Below are 17,787 nucleotides of genomic sequence, written 5' to 3'. Positions count from 1 at the left end.
TCTATCACTTACTCAACACATTATGCATATGAACAAAACTGCTTTGGAAAAAGACTACCTTGGTAGATTTGTTAAATGCACTTGTATATTTCGCTGTGTCTCGAACTCATCTAAGGTTGGGAAGCATTTGCCAATGAGATTATTTTTACAAACTAAATTAAAATTAAGTTTGAATAATTTTACTTATATAAACTCGATTTAAATCTGATCCCCATTTATACTATGATAATAATTTTGTTTGCAAATATTCTGTAAGTAAAATTTTAATTGAAAGGTTCTGTGGATGAGGTCATGCAGATATTGGATGATAATGCGATGAACTTACAAAGTATGTCTGCGTCGAGATTTGTTGGCCCTTTCCTTGGATCCGTGCAAAATTGGGAGAAGGGACTTTCTCTGATTAGTGAGGTAATCCATCTTTGTGTGTATGACATTTCAGTTTGCATTGCTAAACTCATTGTGTTTTTGTTTCGCTACTTTTGATAGAATAAATAAATGTAACTTACTTTATCCTGGCGTCGCCAGAAAACGACACTTGTTATAACACTGGTGTTCATACACCTCGTGCCAGCTTACGAGTTACCATGCATGTTATTTTGTTGGTGTTTATTATTTTTATTTTTTATTTATGGCTGATTATTTGGACAACCCATTAGTGACCACTGGGTTGGAGCAATTGCTGTTAAGTGTCTTGCCCAGGGACACATGCGTCAACAATGGTAGCAGCGTCGAGCCATTACCTCTGGGTACAGACAGGGGCGCTAACCACTACGCCGCGCCCGCGGAAGATTTTTTACCATTTTTTTATTCCAGGTATGTGATGTGTGGATGGTGGTGCAAAGAAAATGGATGTATCTCGAATCTATTTTCATTGGTGGAGATATCAGGTAAGTTTAATCTGTGAGTGTAAAACAAGATGGTATACATTGGTAAATTAGTTGTATTTATAAACCTAACTTGACATAATAGGTCTCAACTTCCAGAAGAAGCAAAGAAATTTGACAACATTGACAAGATGTTTAAGAAGATTATGCAGGACACAGTGAAGAACCCAAAGATCAAAGATGCATGCCATGCTCCTAACCGACTTCAGGATCTTCAAAATCTAAGTGATGGATTGGAAAAATGTCAGAAATCATTAAATGATTATCTTGACTCAAAACGAAATGCTTTCCCAAGGTTAGCTATCATTTCAAATGCTATCATTCATTTATTATAGTTTCTCATTGTAAGTTAGTAAATTACTCTTTAACTTATACAATAATAAATACTTCTGGAGGTAGTTTTTTTTATACAAAAGTAGCAGTGCAGTAATTTTATAATATTTCATCAGGTTTTTCTTCATTTCCGATGATGAGTTGCTCAGCATCCTTGGAAGCAGCGATCCCAGATGTGTCCAGGAGCACATCATTAAAATGTACGACAATATTTCCAAACTCCAGTTCCAGGAGGGAGCATCAGGGGAGTGGATTGTGGCGGGAATGATTTCTGCTGAGGGAGAGGTAAGTCGCAACTATTTGCTTAACAAAGTAATTATATAGCGGGGTAGGGGAAGATGGGACACCATTAGCACATAATATCCAAGTATCCTGATCAAGTTTTAAACAATTAACAACAGTCTATGGGAGTCGTGGGGATATAGTTTTATAATTATTTGAATGTTCTTTGTTTACTGATAAATGGAATGAAAAAATACTGTTAAAAGGTGTCCCATCTTCCCCCACCCTACTGTAGTTTGATAATATTCTAGCTGGTCTCAAGCAGGACTTCTTAAGTGTTTAAAATGAGATAATTCTGCAAGGATTCTTTAACTTGATAATAAGTTACAAAATCTTCACTTCTAATTTTTGTCCAGGAAAGTTTATTGAGTACTCGATGTTAAAATCCAATATTAATCAAATGGTAAAATATCTATCTTATTATATAGCTTAGTTACTAGCTAATGTGAGTTAATTCAACACGCATAACCATTAACTATAGATTCTTCTTGCCGGTTCACTCAACTTCATTTTTTAACTCAAAAGATGTATCAAACTAACTGTGTTTGTTATTTTGGTATTATATTTATTTTAACTCTATTTACTTTCAGAAAATGAACTTTTATAAAAACGTACCAGCGGAGGGCAGAGTAGAGGATTGGATGACATCTGTGTTGGGGGAAATGAGAAGTACAAACCGACTTATCACAAAAGAAGCTGTCTTTACTTATTGTCATGAAATGTAAGCATTTCCTCATTTTGATCATAAAAATAATGTAACTAAAATAAACTTTACATAAGTTTTAAACTGTTCGTTAGTGTGTTTACTATAAGTGGTTTTGTCATCCATTTTATTTTCTGTGTTGCAGAGATCGTGTTGAATGGATGTTACCTTACCAAGGTATGGTTGTGTTGGCTGGCAACCAGATATGGTGGACATGGGAGGTTGAAGATGTTTTTCATAAGGTGGGATTCATAAGCACCATATTTTGGTTAAATTATGAAGAAAAAATGAAATTACTGAAATAACCACAGCAGTTTTAGTTAAGATTTAAATTGTTGAAAAGTATGTTAATGTAACACATCAATATCAGGCAATGTTTTAAACTGTATATTGTAACCAAATTGTTGTTTCTCACTCCAGGTAAGAAAGGGTGATAAGCTTGGAATGAAGAACTATGCAGTGCAGATGCATGGTCAGATAGATAGCTTGGTAACCAAGATTCAATCCCCGCTTAATTCAAATGAACGGAAAAAGTTTAACACTGGTGAGTTATATGAAGGACTTGAAATGTTTATGTTTTTTCATGATATTCATTAAATATTTGCGTTCTATCTAATGATTAAATATAATATTTTTGTTCTTCTGCTTTTATCTTATGATTTTGTATATAACCTTGTTCAACATGCTCAATTAAAAAACAAATACAGATTATTGATTTATATTCAGTGTTAATCATTGATGTCCACGCTCGTGATATCATTGATACCTTTGTTCGTGATTCTATTCTCGATGCCAAGGAGTTTGAATGGGAATCTCAACTGAGGTTTTATTGGGAGAAGGAATCAGATCAACTTGAAGTTAAACAGTGCACGGGATCATTTGGATACGGGTGGGCATTTGTTCCTAAATTTACTTAAACATACAGACTTGATTTGAGTATTTTAATAAATAGTTTTCTTAAAGCTAAATATTTAGAATGGAAAATTTAGCATATTTTTTATACAATAATGTTTTATTAAATTACAAGGTAAATACATTTATCTTTGCAGTTACGAATACATGGGGTTGAACGGTCGTCTTGTCATCACTCCTCTTACTGATCGTATCTACTTGACATTAACACAAGCTTTATCCATGTACTTGGGAGGGGCTCCTGCTGGTCCTGCTGGTACTGGCAAAACAGGTCAGTGCTACTTAGTATTATATACATATGCCAGAGTGGTTGGAGTACCTGCTTTAAGACCAGAGAATATGGTTTCAATGCTCAATGCTGTTACTACTGGGGTCCATGTGGGTCCTTAGAAAAGACACCTAGTTGCCATTGTTTCAATCCAGTGGTACTTGTGTTGTGCCATGCAAGTTGTTTATTCATATATTGTTTATATGTTTGCCATGTAGTGTTATCCATATATCAATTTATTGTACATTGCTATAAATCAGTTTTAAATAGATCCATTCTACTTTGTATGTTTTTAGGCCAGATTTGGCCGATTGCCCCAACCTGCAGACTGCTTATGTCTGTTTGAGTGGACTTTGTTTGAGGTTCATGCAACCATTGTGATTCAATTAGTATCAATAACTGTAAATCAACAATCTTCATCTTTTTTCAGAAACCGTCAAAGATTTGGCGAAAGCTCTTGGTTTGTTGTGCGTTGTTACAAACTGTGGGGAAGGGATGGATTTTAAGGTTCGATGAATAATAATTATTATCAGAGTTTTTTGCACTCATTATGTTTTTTTATATTGTGTTTGATTATACACCTATATATTGGTTGTGAATTACAACATGTTAAAATTAAAGTGTACAGTATTTTTAAAAAGTTTTTTTTACATTCAGCAATTTTACTTTTTATCAAAAGAAGTTTTGTATCATTGGAAATAACTTTACCAGTTGTATGTAAAATGGTTTTATTTATAGGCTGTTGGTAAAATATTCTCTGGTCTTGCCCAATGTGGTGCATGGGGATGCTTTGATGAATTTAACAGAATCGACGCTTCTGTGCTTTCGGTTGTGTCATCTCAGGTTAAATATTAAAATAATTTTTGTTTGACAGAAATTGACTTAAAAACTTTTTGCTTATGTTGTATATTTGTGTTTTTAACGTAAGATTAAAATGTTCATCTAATTTACCCCTTACTTCTAAAACGACTTACTATGATTTCTTGTTACAAACATAGTAATTATACCACTTAAAATGCCTAAGAGAGCAAAGAGAAATATTTTGTCTTTAAACAATATCTGTTTTCAAGGAATCAGTTCATAAACTTCTATATGTTTATTATGTTACGCAGGTTCAAACCATCAGGAATGCCCTTATGCATCACTTGAAGAGATTTCATTTTGAGGGAACAGAAATTTCCCTTGATGGAAGGATGGGAATTTTCATCACGATGAATCCTGGTTATGCTGGTCGTACAGAACTTCCTGAAAGCGTGAAAGCTTTGTTCAGGTGAATGGGGAATATAGTTTACTTTTTTACTTTAAGTTACTAAATTTAATTTATATATACTTTAAATTACTTTTTAAAACCTAATTAAACAACATTTAAATTCTTATATAGTGATATTGGTATTGTGAAACATATGACTGTTGCTTCAATAAGTCCATGTTTGATCCCACTTTTGTTGGATTTTTACATAAATGTATATGTGACAAAGAGTGGCCAGTTTTGAGAATTTAGGTTTTGTAAAGGTATTAGTAATTTTTTGTTTGCGTTTTATTAAGGTGTTTGTAAATACTGTGTTACACTACTCATCCTTATGTTTTAACATGTATTTAACAATCTGCAGACCTGTGGTTGTGATCGTGCCTGACCTGCAACAGATCTGTGAGATAATGCTCTTCTCAGAAGGATTCCTCACGGCAAAAGTTTTAGCGAAGAAGATGACAGTGTTGTATAAACTTGCTAAGGAACAACTTTCCAAACAACATCATTATGACTTTGGACTCCGTGCGCTTAAAGCTGTGTTGGTTATGGCTGGTGATTTGAAAAGAGGTTCAGCTGATCTTCATGAAGAAGTTGTGTTGATGAGGTGAAATTTTGTTATAGAATTCTGTTTTTTTTTATAAAGATTTTTAAAGTTCTTTTCTTTTGTTTAATATTATGCCTGTAGCCCAGTAAAAACATTTTCGATGCATAACGCTGCTATCATTGCTGGCGTATGTGTCTTTAGACAAACCGCTTAAGGGCAAACCCTGAAGATGTTTCGCCATAACAAACAATTGGCGACAATACATATACACTAATGTTCTTCACCGCAGTTTTTTAAAGTATGTACAATTTATTTTGTTATCTTTATGTATTTTTCTTCAACTGTCTGCTGTATTTAAATCTATAAGTAAGACTACTGTATGTAAAAACATTGATGCTGATTTCTAACTTCTTCATCAGAGCATTGCGTGATATGAATCTTCCAAAGTTCATATTTGAGGATGTTCCGTTGTTCCTTGGTTTGATCGGAGATTTGTTTCCTGGACTTGACTGCCCTCGTGTACGTTACCCCAACTTCAATGATGCAGTGGAGGATGCCATACTTGGTAACAACTATGTCTTGCTTGAAAACCAAGTTGACAAAGTAAGTATAACATGTTATTTGACAGTTGTTAAGTTGAAAAAACTGTCTTACATTTATATTGTCCTTTCTTCAATACTTCAGTGTTGATTGTAAAAAAAAAATATTTTAACCGAATCAACTAAGGGTTTTAATCAATTGTAAATGGTTTATAATTATAATCAATACACACCAATATAAGAGTTTGCACTAACAGGTTGTGCAATTATACGAAACAATGATGACACGTCACACAACAATGATAGTTGGACCAACGGGTGGTGGGAAGTCAGTTGTCATCAACACACTTGCTCAAGCACAAACAAAGTAACTCTGACTTACCATAGCACTGATATTTCTATAAATATATATGTCCGAATTATGTTGTTTACAGTATTTTCAGATTTTGATCAGTTTTTAATTGTTATGTAGTGTAGTTTTCATTTGATTCTAGACAGGATGTCACAATTACCAATTAACAATAATTTAGAAAAATGAGGTAAAATGCAAGACTTGAAGTGTTTACTCTGCCACAAATCTTTCCTAAAGATCCAAGTATACCATAGCCTTAAATATATGATTCTAGATACAAACAATAACGAAAGTGGCAATGGTTAGAGAATGTGGCAACATACCAACTAAACTGATTGGAACGATTTAGATTCAGTGTTGGCTATGCTTGAACCGCAGTGGCCATCAATTTAAATAGCTTTGATAATTTGCTGGTTTCTATATTTGTTTATATTATTTAAACATTTTTTTCTGTATTAAAATAATTTTTTTTGATACCCTTTATTAAGCAAAACCTTTTAAATCCAACATCTTATTCATTGTCTCAGGCTTGGCTTGAATACAAAGATGCATATTATCAACTCAAAAGCAATGACAGTAATTGAGTTGTACGGTATCCTGGATCCCATAACAAGAGATTGGACAGATGGCGTCTTGTCCAACATCTTCAGAGAAGTCAATAAACCAACAGAGAAGAAAGAAAAAAGGTTCGTTTTTTAAGAATATAATTGAAATCATATATTCATATGCAAGTAATGACATCTATACCAGAGTCTATCAGCCGCAAAACTTGAATGCCATTTTGTGGGAACAATGTAGTTCAGGTGTAAATGATCTTGTAATCTCACATTTGTAGATACATTCTCTTTGATGGAGATGTAGATGCATTGTGGGTGGAAAACATGAACTCTGTGATGGACGACAACAAATTACTGACCTTGGCTAACGGTGAACGTATTCGATTACAAGGTCACTGTGCTCTCTTGTTTGAAGTTGGAGATCTACAATATGCATCTCCCGCCACTGTATCAAGAGCTGGTATGGTTTACAAATATTTCTAACATTTATGTATTATTATAAACTTAGCTACCTCATTTTAAACCATATAATGAAAATGTGTGCAATATTGAAAACAAAAAAATGTATATTTTGTGTAAGTAACCTAGTTTAAAGAGTGCTTTTAAAAATTTGTCTTCAAAATGTAAATTTTCATTAAATTTACATCTTATAAAATGTTTTTATTGTAATCAATTTCATGTATTTGCAACTGATAGCACTGTTTGTGTTGTAGGTATGGTGTATGTTGATCCAAAGAACTTGAATTATGATCCATACTGGCAGAAGTGGATCTCTCTACGTAGCAGTAAAATAGAACAAGATCTTCTAAACAAGTTGTACACCAAGTATACAATCCCATGCATTGATCTGGTAAGTCGTATACGGACTTTGGACCAAACTGCTGTGTTACCAAAAACTGGTGTTTAACAATATATTTTATATAAGAATTATTGTACTGGTACTGTAATTTAAAATCCTCAAATTAATAGTTTAAATATTAGAATATACAGCTTTATTTATATGAAAAAACACTTTAGTGGTCTCAACCACTTGACGTATAACAAAAACTAATCAAGTTTCATTCATAAAAATGCATCAAGTTTGGTCATGAAAATGACAGAAAGATAGTTAATGAAACAGAAAGCAACAGCTGTAAACATCTAGGTTTATTTATATCATTTCATTAAAATCATTTGCACACCAACAAATAAATCATAATGACATACACATGATTTCTGTATCCTAATCATTTAAATTTATTGTATGAAAAATGTTTTGTATTTTTGTAACCATGCAATATATAACACAGGTATATGAGGGTTTGGTGGATGGTAGGCAAGGTAAACCATTGAAGTTGATTGTCCCACAAACCAATCTTAACATGCTCACCCAGCTGTGTATGATGTTGAATGCCCTGCTTGAAGAATATAAAGTGGATTCTGGTGATCCTACTGTGAGTACAACAATATTTTTTCATTAGTATTTGTCTGTTAAGTCATGTCAACAAATGGTAAAGTGGGGCAAGATGAAATGCAGGGCAAGGTGGGACATCTTTAAATGTTTTTTTTTATGGGTTTCCATTTTTTTTTTAAAAAGTACTATTCAACAGTATTTTCTTATTCTTTGTTCTTTTTGGATGACGTTGTTCTTTTTAAAAAATTATATTGTTTAAGACAAATCTCCATCTCTTATTGACAGGGGTGTTAAAACTTTACACAAAAACTAAAATGTTTTCCTTTATTTATTTTAATAGATATAAGTTATATATGAGGCTCTCAACATTAACACAGTTATCTTACATATCATGATTGGAAATGTATATGTATCTTAGACAATATTGACTCTTGTGCAAATTAACAGTGAAAGTTACCTATTGTTTATATAAATTGAGTCATTCATCTTCAGTATAGAGTCAACTCTAAAATATCAGCATTTTTTACCGTACCATAAGACTTTATTAATGTAGCAGCAACACTTGCATACTTGATGGCAAAAGCAGAAGAATAATTATTTGTCTGCAAAGTTAGCGAGCTGAAGTTATATATATTTTTAAGAGTGCTCTATAACAGAGGATACTAAGAAACTGTGAATTATCTTATTGCAAAATTTTTAAAATATTTAAGCAAAACAATAATAACAAAAATTCCAATATTTGAACAAAAAAAAATGCAAATAAAAGTGGTTCACCAAGGTAAGAGATTACAAATAGTTCTTGTAACATTTTAGTCTTTGTCAACCTAGTTAGCTGCCCACAGAATAAGAGTCACTGTTATATAATGATACTGACTTCACTACTTTATATACATTTTATTAATCAGCTTCAAATTTTGCTTCTGGCTTTAAGTCAAAGTTGATTTCCACCTGAAAATATTTTTTAAGAACTTCTTTTAACTCTTCTTGACTTTTTGTTTCTTTTCTCCATTTGTATTTCTCAGTCATTGGATCCACAAACATTTTCTCAAACGTCATCCAACCCCTCACGGCAACACTACCATATTTACTTTGTTTCGCACAAATTGTATTATGGATCAAGTAACTGTCTTCATCATCTTGCTGATATTCGCACATTTCTTTAAAATCTTCCCATTTTCTTGGAATAATGTCAAACCTGTAAATCGAATTCCATTGTTTTCCCTTTACTTTTATCTTCGTTGAACCTGTAGTTCGGTCAAGATAAGAAATATTTATAGAACTAAACATGTAAAATTAATGTGTATACAGGAATGTTTTTTCTGTTAAAAAGATTATCTTAATATAGGTTCTTTTTTTTACCTAAAGCATATTTAATTGAGTTTAATTGACAAGTTTTAAATTTTCTTATTTATACACATAAGTTTGTCCGGCGCTGTGGCAAAGTGGTTAGCGCGCCTGCCTGTAACCTGTGGGTAATAAAATAAGTTACACTCAAGTTTAAATAATAAGTTTACCATTTACTTGTATAATGGTCTTTTGAAGTTTTTGCAACAAAAACCTTTGTTGGGTTGATCCTAATAACCTGTAGACCCCATTGTTTTGTATCTGTTCCTTATCACTTTCAAATTTCAATAGTGTAATAAACCCGGTGCCACCCCAACCAACATCAGTTAGCCACACTGAACCATCATCACATGTTACCTTTAATGTAGTTAATGTAAGAGTAATGTATGAGATACATTTATTCCTTTATCACATACATATATATTTAATGCAAGTTTCTGTATATTATTGATTTCTTCAAGTATTTATATACATGTTGTTCACAAATATAATAAACATAAACAAACATACAGTTTTACACCAATGTAGACCATTAGCCCCATACAGCCATTGTTGCAAGTTTAAAATTATATTAACTCTTACCAACAAAGCCATATGATCAAAGCTAGGTCCATATCCTTTCTCTTCGCTGATAAATGCTTCACACTGAACAATTGTTACTTCATATCCACATTTTCTCAGTGCCCAGTAAAACAAACCGTTTTGTTCATAACAACAGCCACCTCTTTTCTTTACAATTATATCATTATAAACTTTATCAAAATCAAGTCTCTTTCTCTCCCCACCAAACATGTCAAGGTTTTCAAATGGATTATATTCTGTGTGGTGTTGGCATAACTCACTAAGTGTAGAGCTATCATTACTTATCCTACTTGTATAATTTATTCTTTCCAAGTATTTCTTTATATCTTGGATATCATGTCCCATCTTAACCTCAGGTATTAATACAGTGGAACCTCTTTCCACGCATGAAACAGTTAAATGATTTATTTCCTGTCTGTCTGCACTGTGTCAACCCTTAATAATGACTAAGTAAACAAGGGCATTTTTTCTGTTCCAGTTTCAAAACATGGTGCAATCCATATAGAATTGACAGTGCTGCAATTTTTTAACATTGAGCTTGTTTTATCTTATGACTTAAGTTCCGACTCACTTTTTGGTGTCATTTTTAAAAAATAATACACAACAGCATTTTTTTGCTGATGTAAAATTGATGTTTATTGATGTTTATTTGTCCTTCTCATAACCGGTTGTTGATTTCATAGCTAGATGATTTTCTGCATTTTGTAATAATAAGTCTATCAAAATATGGTGGAATTTATAGAAGACCTGTATAATATGATAATGAATTTGTGCGTTTTAAAGGTTCTGGAATGTTTGTTCATTGAATCAATGTACTGGTCAGTTGGAGGAACATTGGTTGAAGAGGGTCGTGCAACATTTGATGAGTTTATTAAAAAACTTGCAAGCATGACTGGTGTAAATGTAAGTATGTTGTACAAACGCACAATTTGTAAATTAGGTTTATACTATCTGCAAAAAAATCAAACATTTTGCTATTCTGCATTTAACTCTTCTGTTTTGCATTATGGCACTCTAACATCTCACCCTAATAGCCTCGTTGGACCTTTTTTATTTAAATTCAAATGGTGACTTTATGTCAGGATGATGAAAAGTCTCCCGCTCGTCCTGGTGAAATTCCAACCAAATATTCGACTTTGTACGATTACCATTTTGATATCGATGAGAATGCATGGTTGCCATGGAGTCAGATTGTCCCAAAATATGAACATGACCCAGAATTGAAGTACAACCAGATTTTGGTGCCAACCATTGACACAACCAGAACAACATGGTTGTTAAAACTTATGGTGACAATAAAGCGCCCAGTTGTACTTGTTGGTGAAACAGGAACATCAAAAACAGCAACAATACAAGTAAGTGTATAGTTGTTGCTATAGTACAAAAATAGATAAATAAATTATATAAAAAATATTATTAGAACTTCTTGAGAGGATTAGATGCAGATTCTCATCTGATGTTGCACATCAACTTTTCATCACGAACAACATCCATGGATGTTCAGAGAAACTTGGAAGCAAATGTAGAAAAGAGAACCAAAGATCTTTATGGTCCTCCACCTGGGAAGAGATTGGTTGTCTTCATGGATGACATGAACATGCCACAGGTTCAATTTCCTTCTTCTAAATTTTTAAGATATGTGTTAACAAATACAGACAAATGTTGGTTGAATATCTAATTACACTTTATGTGCCAAACCATGCATATTTAATGTTTTATTACTGTCTTCCTATATTGCCAAAGTTGGTAAAACTAAACTATGGTAATGTTTACCATTTTGGATACCAACTTTTAAATAAAACAGTTGTCTACTACATAAACATGTAGAAAAAATGTTTCTAAAGTAACTCAAATGTTGCTGCACCACAAATATATAATGTTCAGGTCAGGCCCAAATGCTAATGATGTAAATTACATGTTTCAGGTTGATACATACGGAACCCAACAACCAATTGCTTTGTTAAAACTTCTTCTTGAGAAAGGTGGAATGTATGACAGAGGAAAGGAGCTTTATTATAAATACTTACGTGATCTCAGTTATGTGGCAGCCATGGGCAAGGCTGGTGGTGGTAGGAATGAGGTGAGTTGTTTAGTACATGTGCCTATTTTTAGCACATTTTAAATACATCAGTTAAAATGAAATTATTTTTTGAGACATCAAGCTATAACTTCGCAACAAATGACTTTAGGTGGATCCTCGATTTTTATCGCTGTTCAGTGTTTTCAACATGACGTTCCCAGCTCATGAATCTTTGCTTAAAATTTACAACTCAATACTTGAAGGCCACACTATTCCTTTCAGTGAAGAAATCCAGGGTTGTGTTCAACGTGTTACTACGTAAGTCGCAGAAAGAAATATTCTCTTGGCCATAGCTTTGAAGTTTATCTGAAATTAATTAACAGGATTTATAATTAAAAATTATCTAGATATAATTTGCATTGTATGACTGCATGATGCAACTTAAACATTGGTATCACGTTTATTTATCCTGGATACAAATTAATGAAGCTTTCATTTGCTCTAGTTTCTATGTTTTGTATTTATATTAATAGAATAAAACAAAACATCATTTTTAAGTCTGTCCATCTCATAATACAGAAACACACTTGAGTTGTACAAGAACATCGTCAATGATCTTCCACCAACTCCATCCAAGTTCCATTACATCTTCAACCTCAGAGATCTGTCCAGAGTTTATCAGGTTTGAATTAAAACATTTGCCTACAATTAAAATACTATTTTGAATGTCTTTTGAAAGATATGTTTGTGAGAGTCATTTTACTTGGTGGTATAGATACTAGTTTGTCAACTTTAATAATAAAGATAAGATATAAAAATAATTATAAATTTTACAAATTACATTTCTTTTCTTCCAGGGAATATGCACTTCTACACCTGAACGCTTCCCAAAACTTGAAAACTTTATTCGTTTGTGGAGAAATGAATGTCTTCGGGTCTTTCACGATCGATTGATCGATGAAAAGGACAAAGCAACCACGCAAGCTCTAATACAAAAACTTGTTGAAGAAAACTTCCCTAAAATTGAAAGTTTTGTCAGCAGAGATCCGTGTTTGTTTGGTGATTATCGAACAGCAATGCAGGTAGTTAAGAAATGTTTTACGACTATGTTTTTATGTTTTATATACATATCACATGTACTGTTTCGTAACTTAGATTATGATTTATAATCACATTATTTCTGTAGTCAAAATTAATGACAATATACAGCAATGGATTTCTTTGTACAAGATCGCTCACTGTAATTGCTTTGACAAGAACTTTGGCAAATAGCTGATGTTATGCATTTTTTAGTTTGTATAAACTGTATGAATCACGTTTATAGTAGGTAACATTACGTCTGTGTAATACTGTTTGAGGTTTTTCATGCCAACCATAATATAAATGATAAAGAATCTAAAAATTATGATAACTCCAGTAACCTATATTTGTATCATGTTATGTTCAACTTTCATGAAAAAGAAATCAGTTTACTACGTCTGTTTGCATAAATAGGAATCTGAACCACGATTATACGAAGATGTTCAAGATTTTGATGCAGCAAAAGCTTTGTTTCAAGAAATCTTGGAAGAATACAATGAGGATCATACAGCCATGAACCTCGTTCTGTTTGAAGATGCTTTAGGTATTCTACTTTCTGCAAATTATTTGCTATTATTTAGTGCACTAGAAGATACAATGTAATTTCATTCTTAAAGTTAATCTGCTTGTAGTTGTAAGTACCATACGGTAGATTCATGGAATGTAGATGCCAAATCCTATGACATTTACCAGTTTTTATGTTGAACCAGATCATCTTACACGAATACATCGTGTCATACGAATGGACCATGGACATAGTTTGTTGGTTGGTGTTGGTGGTTCTGGCAAACAGAGCTTAACCAAGTTAGCTTCATTTTCTGCTGGATGCGATGTTTTTGAAATTGCATTGAGTCGTGGTTATGATGAGTTGGCATTTAGAGAAGATCTTAAAGTGTGTATTAAGTTTGAATTTTTTTGATATATTTTGATTACCATGTATTTGCATGTAAATTAGTAAATATAACTTAATAACCCTGCAGGACAACATCATTTGTTACAACATGGGTTACAAGTTACCACATGTATAACTCTGTTTTTTTGACAGTGGGGCATTTTTTGTGTAATGAAACTGCTGGTTTAAAATTTATTTATACATGTGTTCCTACATATACTTAATTTTGTAAAAACTGTACCCTGTTTTAACAACCTAAAACCAAAACAGATTCTTTACAACAAACTTGGTATTGAGAACAAGAAGACAGTTTTCCTTTTTACCGACTCTCATGTGGCAGAGGAAGGATTCCTTGAGTTGATCAACAATATGTTGACGTCAGGAATGGTACCGGCATTGTTCGCTGATGATGAGAAAGAAGCCATCATTGGATCAGTGAGAGATGAAGCTTCAAAGAATGGGTTGGTTTAAAATAATCTTCAGATTAAGATGTTCCTATGACATGTTTTCTTAAAAATAGTTTATAATCTGTACAGATTAATGTAATTCCTATTTCTGCCCCCTTGCAATATTAAATATTATCAGTTTGGGAAAAAAATTAATCATAATTTATCACCTCACCAAGTAACTCCCATACAGACTTATATGTTTTTATCTATTCAGGTATATTGTTTATTTATACTAACACTTGTTTTACAGGTTTGGTCCAGCAAAGGAATCTATATGGCAATACTTTGTTACCAAGTGTCGAGATAATTTGCATATTGTGCTGGCTATGTCTCCTGTTGGTGACCAGTTGCGTGTCAGGTTGGTTTAAAGTCAATCTATTTTTATAATCTCCAGTTAACAATGTTAATTATGTCAATGCTTTCTAAAGTATTTTTGCCATTGTAGTTTTTATACTTAAACACTGATGCATCAAACCCCTGTAACAAGTAGTTCTGCTGATATTTTATCACTATATGCTAAGGTACACTGGCCTAACTAGTATGTATGTGACTTGCAGATGCCGTAACTTTCCTGGCATGGTTAACAACACAGTAATTGATTGGTTCATGCCGTGGCCCGAACAAGCTTTGTTCGCTGTCGCCACTTCATTCCTCGGTGAAAATCAAATGATACCTGAGGAACATGTCGATCATGTAAGTCATATATATTTTCAAGTATATAGTAATTCATTTTTGGAGTTTCTCATTGGTTTACCAATTAGAAATTAACATAATTTAATAATTTTAGCAACTTTATATAACACCTTTGATAAAGTTATTGGATAATATTATGCTTTGTAGTAATTACAGCAGAACATTTGTCTGTAAAATTTATTAAATGTAGCTGTCACTGTTTAACAATCAGTGTTGAGTATTAAAGAACTAGGTTTCAGGCTGTTTGGTTTCTTCATATTGTGATCTTGTTTTAAAATCAGGTTGTTGGTCACATCGTGTTTGCTCATCAATCTGTTGGCAACTACAGCAAGCTGTTTGCTCAAAAACTGAGAAGAAACAATTATGTCACGCCCAAAAATTATCTTGATTTCATCAACAGGTGAATAATACAATTGTTTGTATTTCACAGTTTTGGTTGAAGCATTATCAATATTGTACAATGTAATAAAGCGGTTAACTTTTTTTGAAGTGTGTATTTGTACAAGATTGCTTATATTTGATGACATATAAACTACTTGGTTATAGTTACAATGGATTGCTGGATAAGAAAGATCAAGAAATATTGAAGATGTGTGAAAGATTGGACGGTGGTCTGCAGAAATTATCTGAAGCAACAGAACAACTGAATGAACTCAACAAAAAACTTGCTGTGCAGAAAGTAAGGGGAACAATAATACATTGTTTTAAATCAAATACATCAAAATTAAAAAATACAATTCTTCTTGACTGTTTCTACCTTGTTTACCCACAGTTTGATGAATTTGTTTGTTTGCTAATGTAACTTTTTGTAGTGGAAAAGCAATACTCAAATGGTCTTACATAATCAATGTAAACCAAGGCACCAGCAAACCATGCTATATTTTACCCTGAAATTAACAAATATTAAAATCAAGGTGGCAGTGACTGAGAAAACAGAAGCTTGTGAAGTTCTTCTCAGTGACATCACAATCAAAACACAAACAGCAACTGAAAAGAAGGAACTTGCGTCGGCAAAAGCTACAGAGATTGAAGAGCAGAACAAGGTTGTGTAAAGTTGATTTATTTTAGGTTGATTCTCGTTGGAGAAACTCGAATGATACAATTTAAATAATTTAACATTGTTTTGTTTTTTAAAAATTTAAGATTGGTTTATTTTGTCGATTTTACTGACTAATGATATATTTGATTTCTCGCACTAATGTATACGTAAAAATACTGTTTTGGTAAATATCCGCTTCCAAAACAGAAATAAACTTAAAGTGAGTGTCCATGCATTTTCACAATATACCCAGTTTGGTAGCTCAAGTCTTAATATAAAGTTTGAACTTTTATTTTTCTCTAATAGGTAATAGCAGTTGAGAAGAAAGATGCGGAAGAATCACTCGCTGAAGCTATGCCTGCCCTTGAAGCTGCTCGTCTTGCCTTGCAAGATCTTGATAAATCTGATGTCACTGAGATTAGGTAAAAAATATATGATATAAATTTAGAAGATTACAGAAAAGGATCATTGTGTGTTTTCCTAGCTGTGTAGTTAAATGATTATTGTTTCCTTTATGTTAAATTCATGCTGTTTTGATTATTTAGTTAAACAAAAAGAAGATAATCAACAGTAGGTGGTTTATGGTTAGTATATTTCAATATTCACAACTTCACAGGTCATTTGCGAAACCACCGAAAGCTGTACAGACTATTTGTGAATGTATCCTCGTGATGAAAGGTTATCGAGAAATTTCATGGAAAACGGCGAAAGCGATGATGTCAGAAGGAAACTTCTTGAAAAGTTTGATGGAGATGGATGTTGATGCCATCGGGTCTAACCAGGTTTAACATCTCATCCTCCATTAACAAAATTTTCATCAGTTTTCGCTTTTTATAACCTAAAGCAGGGGCGGGCAACTTACGGCCCGCGGGCCAGATCCGGCCCGCGACGGGATTTTGAGCGGCCCGCAGACAGTTTCCGGTCTTACATGATAGTGTGGCCCGCGGCCCAAATGTGCCTAACTTTCGAAAATCCAGGGTACCCTTATTGAAAATAAATATTCAATACTAACTACGACTTTCTTTCGAAAGACGCTGCATATTTGCGCCAGGTATAATGGCCTTTATTTAGGTTTCAGGGTTATTATAATCGGCAGATATTTGTTATTTAGCAATAATCTTGATCGGGCAAACTTCGCAGTTGTTTTTGTTTCCTGTGCTTAAAAAGCTGAATAACACACATCGTCCATGTGACTTCAGAAACGCGTAGCGGCAATACTGTTTGATCGGCGGACGCGATAAAGATTGTGAGACCTTGGAAGTGAGGCCGGCGATTAACGTATTTTCAGTTAGATGTGTTTTGCAACTGATGGAAATTTCTATAGAATATTTCGAATGTAATAAAATACATGTTTTGAATAAATTATTTTTTCCGATGACGAGCTAGCTATGCTCCCTTGCTGTCAGTGATTTTTTTTTAAATCGAGGCGTTGCTTTCGCGTGTGCAAAGTATAATTTTTGCAAACTATAGATACTTTAATGCGCATACGCGAAAAGGCAAATATCCAACCTGTTTTCAAGCAACTGCAGGCTAAATAATCAAGGGGACAACCGCTATTATGACGCAAATAATCAACGTGTGAATTGCTATTATGTCTTAATCAATTGCCAGGCCAAACAAACGCTATTATGATGCAATAAATCCACGTGTGAATCCTCACTATTTCGTAATA

General features: G+C 33.1%; 2 protein-coding genes across 4 annotated transcripts in view; one reads left to right on the top strand and one right to left on the bottom strand.

The window, feature by feature from the left end:
- Window positions 1-17,787, top strand: part of LOC100180461 (dynein heavy chain 10, axonemal) — a 43,907-nt gene that overhangs the window by 13,776 nt on the left and 12,344 nt on the right. For 2 of the 3 annotated variants that reach the window (XM_026840583.1, XM_026840579.1), the window contains exons 35-68: window positions 275-408; window positions 814-887; window positions 970-1,179; window positions 1,334-1,502; window positions 2,090-2,220; window positions 2,348-2,444; window positions 2,623-2,746; window positions 2,929-3,091; window positions 3,252-3,385; window positions 3,813-3,889; window positions 4,121-4,225; window positions 4,495-4,652; window positions 4,993-5,235; window positions 5,595-5,778; window positions 5,972-6,081; window positions 6,594-6,752; window positions 6,902-7,083; window positions 7,337-7,473; window positions 7,913-8,056; window positions 10,726-10,845; window positions 11,025-11,297; window positions 11,363-11,548; window positions 11,867-12,022; window positions 12,132-12,280; window positions 12,542-12,644; window positions 12,820-13,044; window positions 13,457-13,586; window positions 13,753-13,934; window positions 14,205-14,395; window positions 14,634-14,741; window positions 14,941-15,076; window positions 15,358-15,476; window positions 15,623-15,755; window positions 15,991-16,119. In XM_026840583.1, coding sequence (XP_026696384.1) covers window positions 275-408; window positions 814-887; window positions 970-1,179; window positions 1,334-1,502; window positions 2,090-2,220; window positions 2,348-2,444; window positions 2,623-2,746; window positions 2,929-3,091; window positions 3,252-3,385; window positions 3,813-3,889; window positions 4,121-4,225; window positions 4,495-4,652; window positions 4,993-5,235; window positions 5,595-5,778; window positions 5,972-6,081; window positions 6,594-6,752; window positions 6,902-7,083; window positions 7,337-7,473; window positions 7,913-8,056; window positions 10,726-10,845; window positions 11,025-11,297; window positions 11,363-11,548; window positions 11,867-12,022; window positions 12,132-12,280; window positions 12,542-12,644; window positions 12,820-13,044; window positions 13,457-13,586; window positions 13,753-13,934; window positions 14,205-14,395; window positions 14,634-14,741; window positions 14,941-15,076; window positions 15,358-15,476; window positions 15,623-15,755; window positions 15,991-16,119 — 5,075 coding nt within the window. Of the gene's footprint in view, window positions 1-274; window positions 409-813; window positions 888-969; window positions 1,180-1,333; window positions 1,503-2,089; window positions 2,221-2,347; window positions 2,445-2,622; window positions 2,747-2,928; window positions 3,092-3,251; window positions 3,386-3,812; window positions 3,890-4,120; window positions 4,226-4,494; window positions 4,653-4,992; window positions 5,236-5,594; window positions 5,779-5,971; window positions 6,082-6,593; window positions 6,753-6,901; window positions 7,084-7,336; window positions 7,474-7,912; window positions 8,057-10,725; window positions 10,846-11,024; window positions 11,298-11,362; window positions 11,549-11,866; window positions 12,023-12,131; window positions 12,281-12,541; window positions 12,645-12,819; window positions 13,045-13,456; window positions 13,587-13,752; window positions 13,935-14,204; window positions 14,396-14,633; window positions 14,742-14,940; window positions 15,077-15,357; window positions 15,477-15,622; window positions 15,756-15,990; window positions 16,120-16,421; window positions 16,538-16,731; window positions 16,898-17,787 lie in introns of all 3 variants that reach the window. The other variant, XM_026840580.1, reaches the window with a different exon arrangement.
- Window positions 8,076-10,514, bottom strand: LOC100184409 (arylamine N-acetyltransferase, liver isozyme-like). Its single transcript, XM_002131089.4, has 3 exons — window positions 9,943-10,514; window positions 9,531-9,717; window positions 8,076-9,260 (listed from the first exon to the last, which is right to left on the bottom strand). Exons 1-3 carry the CDS (start codon window positions 10,285-10,287, stop codon window positions 8,914-8,916), a joined length of 879 nt encoding a protein of 292 aa, XP_002131125.2. The 5' UTR covers window positions 10,288-10,514; the 3' UTR covers window positions 8,076-8,913.

Source organism: Ciona intestinalis, chromosome 1 (genome assembly GCF_000224145.3).
Source record: "Ciona intestinalis chromosome 1, KH, whole genome shotgun sequence".
Lineage (NCBI taxonomy): Eukaryota > Metazoa > Chordata > Ascidiacea > Phlebobranchia > Cionidae > Ciona > Ciona intestinalis.
This window is presented reverse-complemented; position numbering and strand designations above follow the sequence as displayed.

Coding starts and splice junctions, on each gene's coding strand:
- LOC100184409 (XM_002131089.4), bottom strand. CDS start 10,287: ATGGGACATGATATCCAAGATATAAAGAAATACTTGGAAAGAATAAAT. Junction 9,718..9,942: donor TTGATCATATGGCTTTGTTG/GTAAGAGTTAAT, acceptor ACTACATTAAAG/GTAACATGTGATGATGGTTC. Junction 9,261..9,530: donor GACCATTATACAAGTAAATG/GTAAACTTATTA, acceptor ACCGAACTACAG/GTTCAACGAAGATAAAAGTA.